At 37.7% G+C, this 17515-nt stretch overlaps 2 protein-coding genes across 3 annotated transcripts in view; one reads left to right on the plus strand and one right to left on the minus strand.

Moving 5' to 3' along the window:
* Positions 1 to 15016, plus strand: part of RAB3GAP2 (RAB3 GTPase activating non-catalytic protein subunit 2) — a 73219-nt gene extending 58203 nt beyond the window's left edge. For both annotated transcript variants that reach the window (XM_074949231.1, XM_074949232.1), the window contains exons 24-35: positions 57 to 273; positions 643 to 816; positions 947 to 1053; positions 2404 to 2470; positions 3538 to 3608; positions 7070 to 7105; positions 7797 to 7871; positions 8188 to 8406; positions 9718 to 9807; positions 9912 to 10130; positions 11414 to 11572; positions 13013 to 15016. In XM_074949231.1, coding sequence (XP_074805332.1) covers positions 57 to 273; positions 643 to 816; positions 947 to 1053; positions 2404 to 2470; positions 3538 to 3608; positions 7070 to 7105; positions 7797 to 7871; positions 8188 to 8406; positions 9718 to 9807; positions 9912 to 10130; positions 11414 to 11572; positions 13013 to 13159 — 1581 coding nt within the window. In that variant the 3' untranslated portion in view covers positions 13160 to 15016. The remainder of the gene's footprint in view (positions 1 to 56; positions 274 to 642; positions 817 to 946; positions 1054 to 2403; positions 2471 to 3537; positions 3609 to 7069; positions 7106 to 7796; positions 7872 to 8187; positions 8407 to 9717; positions 9808 to 9911; positions 10131 to 11413; positions 11573 to 13012) is intronic.
* A 426-nt stretch (positions 15017 to 15442) lies between these two features.
* IARS2 (isoleucyl-tRNA synthetase 2, mitochondrial) overlaps positions 15443 to 17515 on the minus strand; it is a 52802-nt gene continuing 50729 nt past the window's right edge. Inside the window, exons 22-23 of the mRNA XM_074949233.1 lie at positions 16119 to 16263; positions 15443 to 15802 (exon numbers count right to left, since the gene is read on the minus strand). Coding sequence (XP_074805334.1) covers positions 15660 to 15802; positions 16119 to 16263 — 288 coding nt within the window. The 3' untranslated portion in view covers positions 15443 to 15659. The remainder of the gene's footprint in view (positions 15803 to 16118; positions 16264 to 17515) is intronic.

Below are 17515 nucleotides of genomic sequence, written 5' to 3' on the forward strand. Positions count from 1 at the left end.
CATTCTCCATCTACAGCTGATCTGCAAAAAAGCTCACAAATAACCTGCTTTGTTAGTTTTCCCAAACCGTTGTAGGTGCTGACACAGATTCCTGGGAAGCACTTTCCCTTGATACTGAATATTGGAAACTTCTACTGAAACAATTGGAAGATTGTCTGATACTTCAGACACTATTGCACAGTAAAGTGAGAAAGAGGACAACCAGAGTATCATCTCTACAGGCTGAGCCACTCTGCAGACTCTCTGTAAAGAAGTTGCTTGAAGGAGGGAAAGGTATACTCTCGTGCAAAGCAGATTTGATTAACTTTCTCACCCAACTCAGGGCCAGATTCTACCACCCTTACTCCAGTGAATGGCACCTTATTTTGGGAGTAGTCCCACTGAGGATATGTTAATTATATGTAATTTTTACTATTTTAAAATAATTTTTCATTTCTTTTCTGGAGACTGCATTGTAGGCTTCTAACCAGTTACTTGATTGAGATTTTCTAATTGACATAAAAATTATACAATTTAATGATTTCTGTTGACTGACAGATGAGTCTCTTCCCTTGCCATCTGTGTTTCAGATCCAAGTTTACTACTACTACAATGTCGCTGGCAAACTTTGATTGTGCCTTATGCTTTCCTTTTGCATCTTAGGAGGCATTGCTGACAGTGTAGCAAAATGGATTTTCAAACAGGACTTCAGTCCCATGATACTGAAGCTGGCACAACGGAAAAAAGAGACAGAGAGTACAGAGGAATCTGTAGAAATTGACAGGAATGTTTCCCTTGAGAAACCAGGAGCAGAGACGGGCATGGAAACAATCCTAGGTAAAAATACAAAATAACCCTTTCAAACTTAAATTTCTTCCCAGGGGACTGAGTTGGCTGAATTGTTTTTAATTAGTAGAAATTGTGACTAGGATGAAAAAGTTGTCTAATTTCTTCAATTATGTTTTAGAGTTGCTGCATTTAGCATATCAGCAGTTTCCTTGTAGTCTTGAATTGGATATACTACACACACATTGTTGTTGGGAATATGTAGTGCAATGGAATAAAGATCCAGAGGTAATGTAATCTAAATTTTCTGGTATATTTATACTTGTGTATAATTTACTAATTGAAGCTAACCTTTTTTTCAAAGGAAATTAATCAGAATTAGACTGTGATAAATGGAGAGCACAAATTTAAGTAATGAAGAAAAGAAAGTCTTAGATTCTAGGAGTATGGGATACCATCTACCAAGACAGGAAGACCTGTTCATGCCAGACAGGAAGACACTGCCAGTCTTATTGGGAAAAGGGGGAAGTTCTTCAGCTTTCATATTTCTGATTTGAAATATGCACAGCTCACAAATACACAATGCTGATCTGGTTAGGGTTATTTTACTGCACTGTCAAGTATCAGGGGTAGCCGTGTTAGTCTGTATCCACAAAAACAACAAGGAGTCTGGTGGCACTGTTTTTACTGCACTGTAAACATTTTTACTGCACTGTCTTTCTCTGAGTGGACTGAGTGGATTTGTAGGCTCTAAAGTTTTACATTGTTTCATTTCTGAATGCAGTTATTTTTGTATATAATTCTACATTTGTAAATTCTACTTTAATGATAGAGATTTCACTAAAGTACTTGTATTAGGTGAATTGAAAAATACTATTTTTTTATATTTTACAATGCAAATATTTGTAATAAAAATAAATAAAAGTGCACTGTACACTTTGTATTCTGTATTGTAATTGAAAGCAATATATTTGAAAATGTGGAAAACATCCACAAATTTAAATAAATGGTATTCTATTATTGTTTAACAGTGGGATTAATCGCGATTAATTTTTTTTAATTGCTTGACAGCCCTACTTGTAACAGCTCCCTTAAATTCTGATCCTGAGAGGGTGCTGAACATCCAGAGTTCGTAACTGAGGTCAGCATCTCTCAGACTCAGTAAATCTGTGCTGTCGGGCACCTCACTGCATAGTAAAGGTTTATCTTATTCTGGATTTTTTTAAAGATGGACTCTAAAACAGACTTATTTTTGGTAGACAATGGTTTAGTTTTTTAAATCAAAAATAAAATTGTATTTGCAAGATAAACCGCCAACAGTCAAGGGAGGTATTTTTCTGCAAGAAATGTGTCATCAGCATATAAACTAAAACTCTGGAAAATTACATCAGAATCGCAGTGTTCAGTGGTGATTAGCTTAGGTGGCACTGATATGTATGTGCATTTGCTTGATGGTAAGAGAGGAAATTAAAATAACAGGTCTTGTAATAAAAGAAATCCTAAAATATTTTTTAACTGGAAAATGATTTTCTTGAAAACCATCTGCATTAAAGAATTCACAATTTGTTTTTGAAACTGCCATTGAATAATGGAATAATGTGTTTTGGTTTTTTTATTCTTCTTCCTCCTTTATATAAGGAAGCACGTTTTCTCATTAGATCTATAGATCACCTCAGATGCATTGTTAATGCTCACATACAGCATGGTAAGTACAGAACTATTGTTAAAGAACATCCTTGATAAAATTTCAGGAGAGCAAAATAAATCAATGTCCATAGAGATTCAGTTAAATCTGTACAGTTTGTTGTGCTGGCCAAGCATCTCTGCCTAAATCGGGAACTCTGATGCTGACATTCAAGCTCCCCCAGTTTTCCAGTCTTTTTCTTCCACAAAGATTGAGGTGTGTAGATAGGGCTAAACCATGTTAAAAAAAACCCCAAAGTCCTTCCTTGTTATAACACGATTTGGTCACATCCACACATGCTTTTGCTAAATTGTTGAAAACTAGTTTAGTTGGAAGCATGGTCAAACACATTTCTGTAAAACTGGGCTAACTTTTTTAATCTTTATGGGGGTTAGTTCTGGTCCAACTCCATTCATCACTCAAGGCCTGTTCTTCAATATTGCCTGTTTACACTGTGCATCATAGAGCATAGTCCTGTTCTAGGCCTCTTCACTGCTTTCAAGCACAATACAGTATATGACTAAAGCACTAGTGATGATCTATTATATGTGTTCAGTCCGAGACTCGCTACATATGTCTAACAGTTCCTTTAATCATAGTGCACAATATGATATTCTTAATGGATTAGCCATAGATGTAATTACTCTCTCTGGACACCAAAGCAGTCCTGTACTTCTGAAATTGAAACTGGGATCTTGTGCTTGTTGCTTTATAATTCGGCTGACTTGACATCTGCCTCCCTCTGCAATCTCCTTCTCTCCTGATTCCCCACTACTAAAGGAATGCTGGGCCCATGTACTTCTGAGTTTTGAACTATTTGTGCTTTGGCGTCGGATGCTGTCTTAAGGGAATGCAAATCCCATGAGATCTCACTGCATGACTATATAGTAAAGTCTGACTTATCCTTTTGTTGGAGACAGATTAATCTATGTCCCAAAGTACTGTTTCATCTGTGTTGTACTGTACCATTAATTTTTAAATCAGTCCTTGCTCTCTTCTTCTGCAATAACTTTCATTGTATGGGTTTACATTAAACCTGTTTTGATGCGCCATTCAGATGAAGCTTATATTTCTGTAATTGTTTTTAGGTATTGCTCTAATGATGTGGAATACATTTATAGTAAAACGGCTCTCTGCTGCTACATACCTAATGGACAAGGTAAACATGCTATTGTGGCTGTTTTAAGTTAATTTCTTACTGATTAATTTTTTATTCACAGAGATATTAAGCTATCAAATATTTAAAACGTTGCTTTTTATGTTTTTGGAGCATCTTTGATTGTAGAGCTAAACTGTGCTGCTTGGGTGGTTTCATTATATTGGGTAAGTCTTGTTGTTTTTGAAAAGCATATATTGGGAAATGCTTACTTTTGAAAAATTATCACATCTGTTTGTTCTTTTGGAATGACCAGGTATTGGAAAGATCTTATTGTAAGTTTTAATAAGCAGCTGAAGTTGGCAGATATTTCCACACATCAATAATGAGCATACACTTAAATTTTTTTTCTCACCTGACACTAGCATAAAACTATACTGAACGGGTGAATTCCAAAAAGTTCTCCTTTGCAAAAAAAAAAAAAAAAAAAAAAAGACTTAAAAATCTTTACCAATGATTTTATTTTAAGGAATGTGAGCTTTCCATTCCTGTATTATCTATCCTATACATTTTATTGACCTGGTAACCAATAAATTAGCTTAATAGATAACCCAAGAACTACATTTTTTCCTATGCATTGCTGTAACTGCACTTGATGGTTTTTACCATGAAACCTTTATTAAGATCATGCAGAAGTTGCTTTTTGGCTTGTGTACCATATTCCTTCTAGGCTTTGGGGTATTAAAGATGCAAAAACATGTCCTGGATGGTGCTGAATACTTTCAACTCCCCTGGCTTGTTGAATCCGTCTTGTATTACAGGACCTGTTTGCCATCTGTTCTGCCAGGCTATGTCCTTTCTAAATATGTCTGTTTGTGAGCTTTCATACATTTAGTACTGAATTAACTGGCTTGCTTAGGGAGGAAAGGGGGTGATTCCAAATTGTGTTTAAGTGCTATCAAATAATTGCTCTATTTAAACTGAAGGAATTTACCTCAAGTATATCAATTTGCAAGTTGTATAGGGGAGCTAATTGATCGCTAGCATACTATACAGAGAAGTCCAGATATTTGTAATACAGTTTTTAGGGCAAAAGAGGGGAGTACCAAAGTAATATGCTGGTGATGACTTTAGAGATGCTGGGGTATCATTATTTCTGTCTCCTCTTCCTTTTTTTTTTCTTTTCATTTTTTCCTATTCTCCTTTCTGTGGCTTATCTTTTTTGTACTATTTATTCATTTTCCATGTACCCTTCTGCAGCTAGACTCATGGCTGCAGAAGAATTCAGTTAGTCTCATCTCCTAAGCAAAAGTTCTTTACCTACTGGTACTGCTTGCATTTTTACAGCCCCCTGCTTCTGTAGTATCTTGGTGCAGTAACAGCTAAATAAGTACGTTTAAAAATTTTCTGCCTTATATATTCAGTCTTTTCACATACTTTCTTACCTAACGCTTTGAACACATCCATGTTCAATATCTGTTAAAAGTGAGCTACCTTTACTTTATGTATTTAAATGTGTTTGAAAGCTCCAGTTCAGGGCTCCTTAGAAGCTTGTATGCATATTACAATATACCAACAAAAGGATAAATATCTGTAATAACTTATCCAGCCTTACCACAGCTCTCAAAATATAAACTGGCCCAAATAGCGTTTGATATATTAGCAGTTATTCAGTTCCCAAAGTGACTATGAAAAGTCCTCCAACTTACAGACTTTGGGTATAGCATGGTGGATGCTCTTAATTCAAGTTGCTATGTGAATTCTGGGGCCATATATCTTCCTTCAGCTGTTGATTAGGGTACCACAGCACAGTCTAATCACAACAGAGTTTGGGTCAGTGAGATCTTTATACCGTGGGAATGAGTAACTTCCATCTACATGTGTTTTTTCATCATCTGCAGAAGATTCATTGAACTGTGGAAATTGGAGCTTAGCAGCACTATCGTAACTTTCCCAAACAGGCAATAGAGATCTGACTCTCGCTCAGAATTTAGACAGACAGGAAAGCGTGTGATGATTTACACTGTGTAATTTTCTTATTTTGGCTTCCCTATCTGAATTGCTATTCTGCAGTATCCATTTTTCCTTGCTGCTTTTTCATATTTGTCATGTATTTCATCTTCATTCTGATTTCATTCTTGATACTATTGCCCCAATCCTGCACCACTGAGGTCTTTGGGAGTCTCTGAGTTGCTGTCAGTGGGCTTTGGTTCAGGTTTTATGTGCCTTTTAGTCCTCTCACATCAGTTTTACACCAACATAACTCCATTTGTTTCAGAGGAAATTTTTCCTTCGATCACCCTGATGTAAACTAGATCAGAATCAGGCCCAGTGTGATCGAACAGCTAGAAATGATGAACATAGAGAACTTTCAACTTAACATTTCACATTTTTTTTTCAAAACTGAACATACTCCACATGTAACAGGAAAGTATGATTGTCAATTTTGAAACACAAATTCAGTGCAAATTAAAGAGATTGAGAGGCAGACTTTGCCATTAATTGCTAAAAGTGTTATTTTTTTCTCTGCCTTAATAGTCAAATGATTGAAAAGCCAGTGAAGTGGTTGTAGTGCTTCAGAGATTTATGAAGGATTGCTCTGAGAATTTCCTTACTTATATTTAGCATTCTTTGTATGTGATAACTTTGTGAATATTAAGTAAAAAGTCAAATGAAGATTACCCTCTTTTAAAGATGCACCCTGTGAAAAATCAGTTCAAACAGTTGAAACTTGAATTGGATCCCAAGAGGGTAGCTCTACCTTGCAATAACACAGATTTTCTCCTGAGGGTAGCCTGTTTAACATCCTATTCCAAGAGTCAAGCCTTTAGCTGGGACAGATGGTCTTGTCTTCTTTTAACCTTGTATCTCATCAACCTCCAATCTTGAAAGTCACCAGCTTGCATAATTCATTCATCATTTAATGCTTTGAAATACTAATTATAAAATTACTGCACTAGTACTGAAATAAATAACACTGGCAAAGATGGAAAGTTAGGAAGGGTTATTGTCATGCCACAAGATTTTTGAATAGTGTTCACTATGGGTAAATGTTTCTAAGCTCTATAGAAAAGTACATATGCATGCTATTCAGATGAACATAAATAACAGGCTTCTTAGGTATGTTAAAATCATTCTGCAGCTATTTTTTATTTCATAAGCAAGACTTTATAGAATATTCAAACATCTTGAAAATGACTGTTGCACGTTCAGTCTGATTTTTCAGATGACAGATAAATAAATCGCCCAGATGACACACTGTGTGGGAAAACTTCAGCCTGCAAGGAATGTTTTTGCCAAAAGCTTTGCCCATTGAAAGTATTCAGCATAGAAACTGCTTCTCAGCTCTTATTTTGTACTATAGCCTGTATCCAATCACAGTTCTTTTAAGATATTCATTCAGTGTATTATATCTAGCTGTGTAGAAAATTTTCTTTTTTTTCTATTGTATAAGGAAAATAAGTTACTTTAACAAATAGACTGCTCATGTGTCAGACTTATGCTGAAAATTTGTTCTATAATAGGTTGGAAAAGCGCCGAAGGACAGATTATGCAGAAGGGCAAGTAGTACTTTATTTGTCTAAAGATGACAATATTTGATTATTTTGTTTCAATGGTCAATACATCTGTTTTTTGTGTTCTTAATGTGACCACGCATAAGGAGATCTGGGTGGGAAAGATTAAAATAAAAAATATTGATGAATTTTAGCCAGTCTTAAATTTCCAGTTTGACAAATCGAAGTTGAAAGGTATAGACAAATCTAGTAAAAATGTTACGGAAAGTGAATTTGAGACCGAAGCTTGCCTAACGTTCTGTCCACATAAAATTTTATCAACTCCTGGAAGAGTTAATTGAAACTATGTTCAGGCGATAGTGGGTTTGTTGTTTCTGATAAAATTCTTTGAGGAATATAGTTACTTAATAGAACAATGTAGTAAGTGGATAGAATAAGCAACTTTTATAGTCAAGACTTTTCCAGATGTTGCAAAGCTTTATTGCAATTCTCAAATTCTACTTTTGTCTGTTATATCCAAATCTTTTGTTACAACTATTTGGCCTTAAACATAATGAGATAAAGGAACTGAAATTAGTGCTAGTGCTTTTTGTGTATTCTCTAGCAAAGCCTGCCCTCTCAGAAATGTAAACAGTGCTGCTAAAGACCCTCCTTTTTGTCAGTTGCAACTAAAATGTTTACTTGGATGCATTTTAAAAATCACACTGCAGAAATTTACTCTCTCTTTATTTAATAGGATGTAGGTATGGGTGATACTGCAATGACATCTTTTCTTGGCTCATGTTCAGATCTTCTCCAAACCTTAATGGAGGTAAAAATATTCTTTTGATTAGAAAATACGTAAGAACATGCATGGTTTTAGTAGTAAGTTTTTGCCATGAATATTGAAGGCAACGTGAATAATATAGCTACAATCACTTTAATGACGTCCTTTAACCAAAGTCTGTAAATTATTTTCTAGTGAACATGGAACATTTCTATTATTCTTTAAAATATTTTGGCAGGAGAAATTGTGGCTTGTAATATAACTCCTGTTTGTTTTTAATAGAGATTCCCATAATCTTTCTGAACAGTATCTTAAAATAATAATGGTTTTGAATGCTGATTGCTCTGCATTGCTGTACTAGGCTGATGTTAGTAGTGATGAAATGCAAGCTCCAGTACTGGACACAGAAGATGCCTGGCTGTCAGCTGAAGGACCAATCTCAATAGTAGAGCTAGCCCTGGAGCAGAAACACATCCACTACCCACTTGTCGACCACCAGTGGGTATTGTGCACTATATTATTTGGAATCATGAGGTTTTCTCTGAAGAGTGTGAAACCTCTCTCACTATTTGATAGTAAGGTATGTCTTTTAAAGGTGTTAGGAGTACATGTTTTATAATATAATGCTGTCCTTGCTGCTGCTAGTTAACAAGCATGCATGGTTTATCAGTCATTTATAACTAGTTCTTTAAACACCGTATGTAGATTGATGTCATGTCAAAGACAACTGGGCACTCTGTTCAGCTAAGAATTGTTACCAGAACAGCAGTCCACAAACATGGTAACTGTTGCTTCTGAATAGGATGTCTTGAGAGTGGTTTAGTGTGTCAAAATCAGCTCCTTATTTTAGTCCATCCAATGACTGTTGTTGCATGGTGAAAATACCGGATGTACTCTGATTAGGTCATACTTTTGTTAGTCTGAGAGCTGTCAGATCAGAGAAATTACAAAGAATAAATCTTATATTTCATTATCGTAATCTGTCACTCTCTGTATCAATTATTCCTGATGCTTTATGCCACACTGCTTTCTTGGGAAAGAACAAATAGCTAGTAGCCTTGAGAGCAAGAACACACTACATTTTAAATATAGGAACTATTTATTTTAAGTAATCTGTTGTTGCTCCCAAAGTCCTAAAACTGATGTAAAGAAAATGCTATGTATTGAGCTGCTTTCCTCCCAGCTGAGGTGCACACACTGAGTGAATTTTAGAAATAAAGTGCTGATGTAGACTATTGTAAACCAATCCTACTGGAAAACAATTGGTTCTGTGAAGAAGTTCTGTGCAGATTTCTCCTTTCAAGATGTATTGAGATATTTTTATAAACACAAAGTACCATTTTTTTGTTTGTATTTTGCTATTGATTCTTGTCTAGACGTATTAAAACAAAACCAAACCCCTCAAATACTTTACTTTTTTTAAAAGACCCCATGGTAGGATGTATTTCACACTGAATGTCATAGTTGGCATGTCAGTCTAGAATGATAATCCTCAGGGTCTGAAAGCAATGCTCGTGGCTTAAAACAAAAGGTGATTCCTTTCCTTATGTAATGATAGCTCAATTTGGTTAGATAACTATAGCAGATTGAGAACCCTCTGCTATTGAAATTAGTAGCCTAACTTTTAAGTTTGAATGCCCGGTGAAGTAATTAAAAAAAACCTAGAAGCATTAGTAAAACATACGATTGCTTAAGCAAATGTGTTTCTTTTGTTTCATAGCCTTTCAGTAATTTAAAATACTGCATTTCTCTTCGGGATTGGAAACTTAAGATGCAATGGCATTTAAATGGGGAAAAAGTATTATCTCTTCAAGTGCTTAATCAAAATGGATCTACTTTTCTCTGTCTGCCTCGCTTAAAGGAATATGGGGTTTTTCTGTTCTCAATTTAGGGCAAAAATGCATTTTTCAAAGACCTGACTTCCATTCAGCTGCTGCCCAGTGGGGATATGGATCCAAATGTGTTATCCATACGCCAACAAGTGAGTTTAAATCCTTTACACGGCCACAAGAAAACTATAGACCTTTAAAGGAGTTTCAGGTAAAATTAAACTGCTGCTAACTCATTTTGGTGTTTGCTTCCAAGTTCTTAATGAAAGCTGTGAGTGCAGTGGTACAAGTACAGTGCTCAGCACAAAAGGCCAGAGGTCTCCCAGAAGAGGCACCACTTCCTTCTGAAAAAGACAAGGACTGGCCAGCTTTAGCTCTGGATTTGGCTCAGCACCTTCAGCTCAGTGAGGATGTGATTAGAAGGCATTATGTGTGTGAACTGTATAATTACGGAATGGATCATCTCGGAGAAGAGGTAAGGATTAAAAAGTGCCTTTGGCAGCTTGAGTATAGCTGAAATCACGAGGCACAGCTAAATTACTCAGATCTGTAACTGATTCATATTCTCCCTATATTTTACAAACAATTTTGACTTGGATTGTGCTCCCCCAGCAACAGAGAACATACCACATTCTAACACTTGATTCTGATGCACACAGTTATCTGAGACAGCCATGTTTATTTATTTATTTGATGCAAAGAAGGAAAACATAGGACCAATTATTTGGGGAGAGTGGGGGGAAGAATTCACACCTTTCAGTGATGGGATTCTACCACCAGTGCAGAACAAAACTAAACTAAGCAGGTACAGTCATTGTGTCTAGTTGAGCTAAGCACTGATGTCTGGGATAAGAATTCACTTTTATTTGTCAGTACGGTTAAGAAACAATGTGGGGATTCAAAGTGCTCTCCTTCCATTTTGAGCAGCTCCTTAACCCAAACTCTAGCATTTAACTTCAGTGTCAAACTTACTTAGACAAGTTGTCACAGAAGAATAGTTTGAAAATTCATTACTGTGCATGTTCATGAAATCTTTGTGCTGTGTTCAGAATAAAGATATTTGCTGGTTTTGGTTCCGATATTTTGAGAGGTATTGGAACTTCTATTTAATGCTTCTTAAATAGTTGGTGCAGCATGTTAAAACAAAAATGAAACCTTTGAACTATCCATGTTTGGAATTCTCAAACTGCATGGTGCTTAGTTTCTGCCTTCATTAGAGGGAAGTAACAAATCTGCAAAGAGGTGATATTGAAAAAGTAAATTATTTTAGAGAGCTTGAAAAATAAGCAAAATTCAAGTGTCTGTAGTAATATGTCAGTGTGCAAATCACTATAGTTCTCATCGGATGACTTTAGGGTAATGTGCAGGCTTGAGACAGAAAAAAGGCTTTCAGTTCTCTTAGTCTGTCATCTTAGCAGGAGACAGTTTTTCAGACAGAGGGGATGTGAACTCGTGTTTCAGGAATCCTAAGGTATAAGCTTGAGCCTTAAGACTCACTACCATGCGGTCATTATAAGAATTCCATTCTACGTGCAGGACTTGGCCAAAACTGGATTTGTTCCAGTTTTCAGTAAGTCACTAACAAGAACCCATACCATTGGCTGATAAATCAGTTTCAAATGTCTTGATTTGTTGGGTCATTTGTCCTTGTATTAATTGAAGGTTAGGGCTGAAGCAAGATAAAATCATTTCCACATGTGTAATCTGTAGTCTTACACATTTTTACTATGAGTTTTGTTGGTGTATTCCTATTCTCAGGCCATTCTTCAAGTGCATGACAAAGAAGTGCTTGCATCACAGCTACTTGTGCTCACAGGACAGAGACTGGCCTACGCTTTACTACACACACAGACAAAAGAAGGCATGGAGCTGCTGGCCAGACTTCCCCCAACACTATGTACCTGGCTTAAAGCTATGGTAAGTTCAGCCTAAATGAGAAAATAAATGTATAGAAAGCTTCCTCTTGACCAAAGACTCTTATTGCTTTAAAATTTAACATTTTTAGTAATGCTCTAGTGTAAAGGATGAGTCCGAGCCTACCTGACTTCAGTTCTGGTTAATAGGAACAAGACAGTCCAGCATGATCAACTTACTCCATTATACATTTTCTAAAAAGCCACACAATTTCAGTATTACAAGTTGCGTGTACTCAGTCAATTCAGAGGATAGAGCTAATACCTTGGTTGGTTTAAAATATGACTATATTGCAGAAATGCCTCTCTTCACTGCTAGACTTTATTGGGAATAGTTTTACCAGCACTTAGAGGGGAGGAAATTGTTCTGGTGCATGTAAACAATTGCGTATTTGCTGCTCTTGAGGACAAGATGTGTAGGAGCCAAGAATGTTTGTTTCCAAAAGATTAAATAATTTAATCTTCACTTTAATGGCTGTGCCCCTGCCTCCCCTGGGAAACTTATATTTTAAACAATGGGACTGCTTTACTTTGTAATTAGTGGCAATATGCTCAACAGCTTGTAGCTGATCTTTCCTTAGCCCAGGGGAAAGACTAACTTGTGCTAAATCTGTGAAACAATTCAAGAAGTTGTAGAATGAAGCTTCTTTCAGAGGAAACAAATTTAGTTTTTTGCTGTGCACTATAGTGAGTGTCATAGTTCTCTTGAGTGGTGCCAGAATTGATCCAAGAAGCATCCATAAAAAGTGTAGCATTATGTTGTATGTAAGACTCATGTCCTCCTGAAGAGTCTTCTATGTATGAGTGTTTCTGTAAGTTTAAAGACTATACTGAGGGTAAAGTTTATCCTCATGGAAGTCAGGATCCTGTACAGAACTCTTCAACTTTGATTCTGCTCAAAGGAATCTGACCATAGCAAAGGAGTTCTCTGAAGTCTGCTGATTCCCTGAATATAGAGTTCAAAGGAGTGTAATGATACAAGAATAGCTGTCTTGACTTCAACCTAGTACTAGGCTTACTTAACTCTGCTATGATCTAGAGTGGGGATCAGCAGCCTTTGGCATGTGGCCTGCCAGGGTAAACCCCCTGGCAGGCCGGGCTGGTTTGTTTACTTGCTGTGTCCGCAGCTCCCACTGGCCATGGTCCGCCACTCCAGGCCAATGGGGGCTGCGGGAAGCAGCGGCCAGCACATCCCTTGGCCCGTGCCAGGGGGAGCTGCTATCAGCTGAACCTGTGGATGCAGCAGGTAAACAAACTAGCCTGGCCTGCCAGGGGCCTTACCCTGGTGGGCCATGGGTCAAAAGTTAATGATCCCTGATCTAGAGATAAGATCAGGAACACAATTACAAGCAAACTTCATTGTAGCAAAAGGAATATCATGGAGTCTTTTGTAGCCTTTCCTTCCTACCACTGCTCTTAACACTTTTTAAAAATCCTTTTGCAGGACCCCCACGATCTTCAAAACCTCGAAGTGCCCATTGCAACAACAGCGAAACTAGTAAACAAAGTAATAGAGCACCTACCGGAAAACCATGGGCAATATAGCCTTGCCTTGAATCTGATAGAGGCTGTAGAAGCAATCTCTTCCTGACAATTTACGTACTAGTTTTAAACACGTCTGCTGTAAGAGGAGGTGGGGCATGATTTTACACACTGAGGCTAACCTTTGTGAAGGGAAACATTCATGTGGCTTTTGTAAAATAAACTTAATTTAAAAAGCAAATACTTTTACAATGGAGTCCATCTAAGTTCCACACTATTGTGCATCACATACTAGGAGCTAGTAATCTTTGTACATTTGTCAATAACTCAAGTGCTCCACTATTTATTTCTAACTCAAGCACTTGTGCTCTAGCTTAGATAGATGGTTACATTTAACAGCAGTTTTATTCCACTTATTTACAAATTATATTCTTACCCTAACATGTGAGATTCTATATTTCATACTCTGAAAAACCATTAAATGTATTTTGCATATATGCTTGATTATTGGACAACAGTCAGTTGCATAAATCTGTTTCATGTAAGGAAAAATTTCAGGCTATCATGTTTTTCTGAAATAAAAATGGTCTCTTTTTACTTCCATAAAAGAGAGTTACATTCTGAAGGGCCCCTAGTAGTAGTTCTTTAGAGGAGCAGCTCACTTCCTGTAACAGCAGTATAACAATGAGTGGAGTAGTAGCAGGATAAAACATCCTAAATGGGGATAAAATTAGAAAGAGGAACCCACCCATCAAAGTTCAACTACTGGGGAAGAATACTCTTAAGACCAAACTAGAAACAAACATCACTTTACAAATAAGGCCTCACCCAAACAAGAGTGGAGTGTAAATTTCCTACTGCAGCTGTTATGGAAATCCTGATGAAGTTAGGACTGCAGGATCAAGCTCCTGGTCTTAATACTTCAGTTTCTTAAATGAGTTATTTAGACCACACACTCTCTGGTGAGTAGAACTACACCATGGGATAATGCACCCTCTGGGGTGTGATTTCTAAAGTGCACCAATGTGTTTAACAGAATGCTATTGTAATGTATAAGTGTGCTAGGGAACTTCTAGTGTGCACCAGCAGGGTCTACACAGACCAATTAAAGTATAAGATGTTAGCATGCTTTATTGCCCACTGTGTTGAAGATCTGTAATACAGAATAGCTGAGTTTTACAAAGCCTTGTGTGTTCTTCATAGTACAGTGCCACAGGATACCTGTATTATGCAGCCAGAATCCCTAAGTTTTGGGTGGTATTTTTCAAGCCATCAGAAGCAGACCACCATTCTTAACTTCCAGCAGCTGAATATCCCTGTTGTACTCTGATTTACGTGTTTTCTATGAACACCAGGACTGGAAGAATGATTCTCACCAATTCCTGGCTTGAGCCTGGATCAGTTATTATGGAAAAAATATGGCATTCTAAAGAATGTAGCTAAAATTCATTTACACCTATTGTTATACGAGATTATGGTTACCCTGAAAGGCATTGTGCTAGTGAAAGCAAATAATGGCCAGTACCTGCCAACTTTATAGACTGATTCAATATTATGTTTCATAACATTGATAAGTTAAATACTGGTAAGAGACACATGGCTGCCTGAGATGTTCTAGGTTAAGACTGTAGGACAGTTTCCTCTAAGGCTACTCTAGGCCTTACTATATGATGCCTTGTCTAGCGACAGCATTTTAACCCTCTGTAGAAATTAATGGACGTTTGAGAACCTACAATCTGTCATGACACCTGCTTTAGCTAACCCATTTTGAGTTGTTTCTTGTTTACATTAAATCCCTTCACACTACTAGAGCAGCATGAAGGAACTTAGTGTAATTGAGAATCAAGGCCTAAGAGGCTGTGAAACACTTTACCCCAAACCTGTAATGTACTGTAAGTAAGAAGATGATGTATATACTGCTATTTTCTGTGTCACTTGCTGTGGATTTGTGTAAATTAAATAAACTTGGGATTTGATTCTAGTTTTTTCCTTCTGTAGGCATGCAGACCTGAATTATGATGTATAGTTAAATGTTTTTCCTTACCAGTTACTCCAGCATACAGAAATGGTTTAGCTGAACTATGCAACTTCACAAAGTCAGTTTACACCACTAAAGTAATTTAGACTGCACTATCTGTAGCTACTAATATAATTTAGTGCTAGGCAGAACCCTACCATTTTAGTAGTTGATCCCTTCTTTACAATAGCCATCAAGAGAAGTTGCATCTGGTTTCAGAGAAAGGACTCTACTTACCTTAGACCACGTTAAATTTTGGGAGTAGTACTGGGGCTTGTAGTACTAGTCTGTGTTCAAGGAACAGGACACTGCTTTGAAGAACAGCTTTTATTAAGCGTAAAGTTGATATAAACATAGGCATTTTTAAAGGTTTTTCCACTATTGTAGTTCTGCTGAGATTAAGGCATAAAATGCATTGGCCATGAACCACTACAGCTTTCTTCAGCATGTACTGAGTTTTCTTTAACTCTGCAGTTACTTTTGTAGCTCGGGGGTTCCATTTGGTTAATGAAACATTGAGTTTATCATCTTTTATATTTATATATTTTATAGTCTAAGTGGAAATATCTACAAAATAATTGTCCAGCTCACTTCATTTTCCAGCAATGACTTCTGTGCAGCGTGGACATAGTGAGAGTGGAGAATCAGCAGTGTACTTCCTACAACGAAGGCATTTTGCTTTAGCAGCTGGTAGGACTATAACTTTATAAGATGACTCTTCACGAATATCACCACCTGTCAAAGAAAATTTTACTGTACAGAGTTTAGTCAGCATTGAAAACCCAGCTAACACGCAGCCTCCCTCTAACTGTATTTAGGGGGGTTAATTTTTCTATTCCTTTCTATAAATTAAAGCTAAACTCCAAGAAGAACCTTTGACCAATGTCCTAAATGCAAGTAAGAGAGACCAAGAAAAACAGTAGTACACAGAAAGGGGCTGATCCTGCTCAGCATCAGCTCTTGGTAATAGATAAGTTTCTAATCTAAGAGAGAGTCATGTTTGCTGGGTAGAAGCAGGCATTGATTAGTTCTGTTAGTCCCCTTTTCTTACCTTCTAAGTTAATCAGAAAGGTTCCTTTAATGATGTTTTCATCTGTGGCCATTTCTATAGGTAGTTCGGACAGTAACGTTGTCCGTGAAGCCATCATGATTTCATTTAGCTGTGATACACTGGAAGACTCCTCAGACTGCAGTGTCTGGAAAGAACAGTTTGCTTTCTGAACTTAAATAGCTTAAACTTTTGCAATAAATACACCTTACAATGCAGCATGGGGTTTGCACACATTCTTACGGGTGTCTGCAAGCTGCCCGGTTCAAGTCCAGCCCTCCTGCTGGCGAAGGCTAGAGTTGTGCACTGGGCTGCCGGACATTTCAACAAATAAGAGCTTTTGTCTGAGCCACGTCTCCAGTTGCTGGAGTACGTCCTGCTGCCAGCACTATGACAACTATACTCTGACCTCGCAGCTCCTGCTGTCAGCGGCATAAAACAAGGTTTCAGAATGACTGACAACACTGGAAAGATGTCTCACCGGTATAACTTCAAACTTCAGCATACACCTTCCTTAAATGCCTCAGGCCTTAGCACAAGTCAATCCCTTGCATTTTAAAGGATCAGAGTTTCAGACATGGTAGTAGTTTCTCTTAGGGACACATTCATTAGCAACTGGACTGAAACAACCACCAGCTTATTTCCTGTAGGCTTGGCATTAACTTCAGTCATTTAGAGGACCTGGTTTGAACAGAGGACCAAGAAACCCAAGTGTCCAAATTCCCTTGTCTATTCCTTCTGTGTCAGTCCCACATCCAGTACTGAACTGCAACCCACTAGGGAAACCTGCATCAAACCCTAATCATTTAAGATATCAGGAAGTCTGGACCCTGTGTCTGTTTTCAGAACAGAAAATAGCCCTTTCACATTCTGACCCTGGCTCAGGAATCACGTGGATTAGCGAAGCGGAACGTTGTCAGTGTTGTTAGCAGTCATCTTCTGAAAAATGCTGCAAAGGACTAGATCCAGGGATTTAGGCACCTAAGCCCAAAACTTAGATCAAAACTCCCAGTTGGCTGCCACCTAAGCTTGTCAGTAGCATGCACAAAGCTGCTTATGTTCTGATGCTGTGGAGCCGTTTGGCACCTGAGTCCTAGAGAGATCCTCAACCTAGCTGTCCCCCGACCTAGTACCTGCAGGGCCCAATCCAGAAGGAACTCCGACGCTGCCTACCGGATCAGGCCCTGCACAAAACAGGAGGTCACCCTGTGCCAGGCAAGTGCTCTCACCACCAAGCTAGAGGGGAGCATGGGTGGGTCTCAATCTCTTCTGTTGAAGCTATTCCACTTTGTGTGAAATACCTGAATATTCGCTGGGTGAGGCAAAAAGATGTTATAGCCTCGCTATCAGAGCACTCACTCGAGAGATAGGAGACTTGGGTTCACGTCACTACTCCAAGG

This window comes from Natator depressus, chromosome 3, assembly GCF_965152275.1.
Source record: "Natator depressus isolate rNatDep1 chromosome 3, rNatDep2.hap1, whole genome shotgun sequence".
NCBI lineage: Eukaryota > Metazoa > Chordata > Testudines > Cheloniidae > Natator > Natator depressus.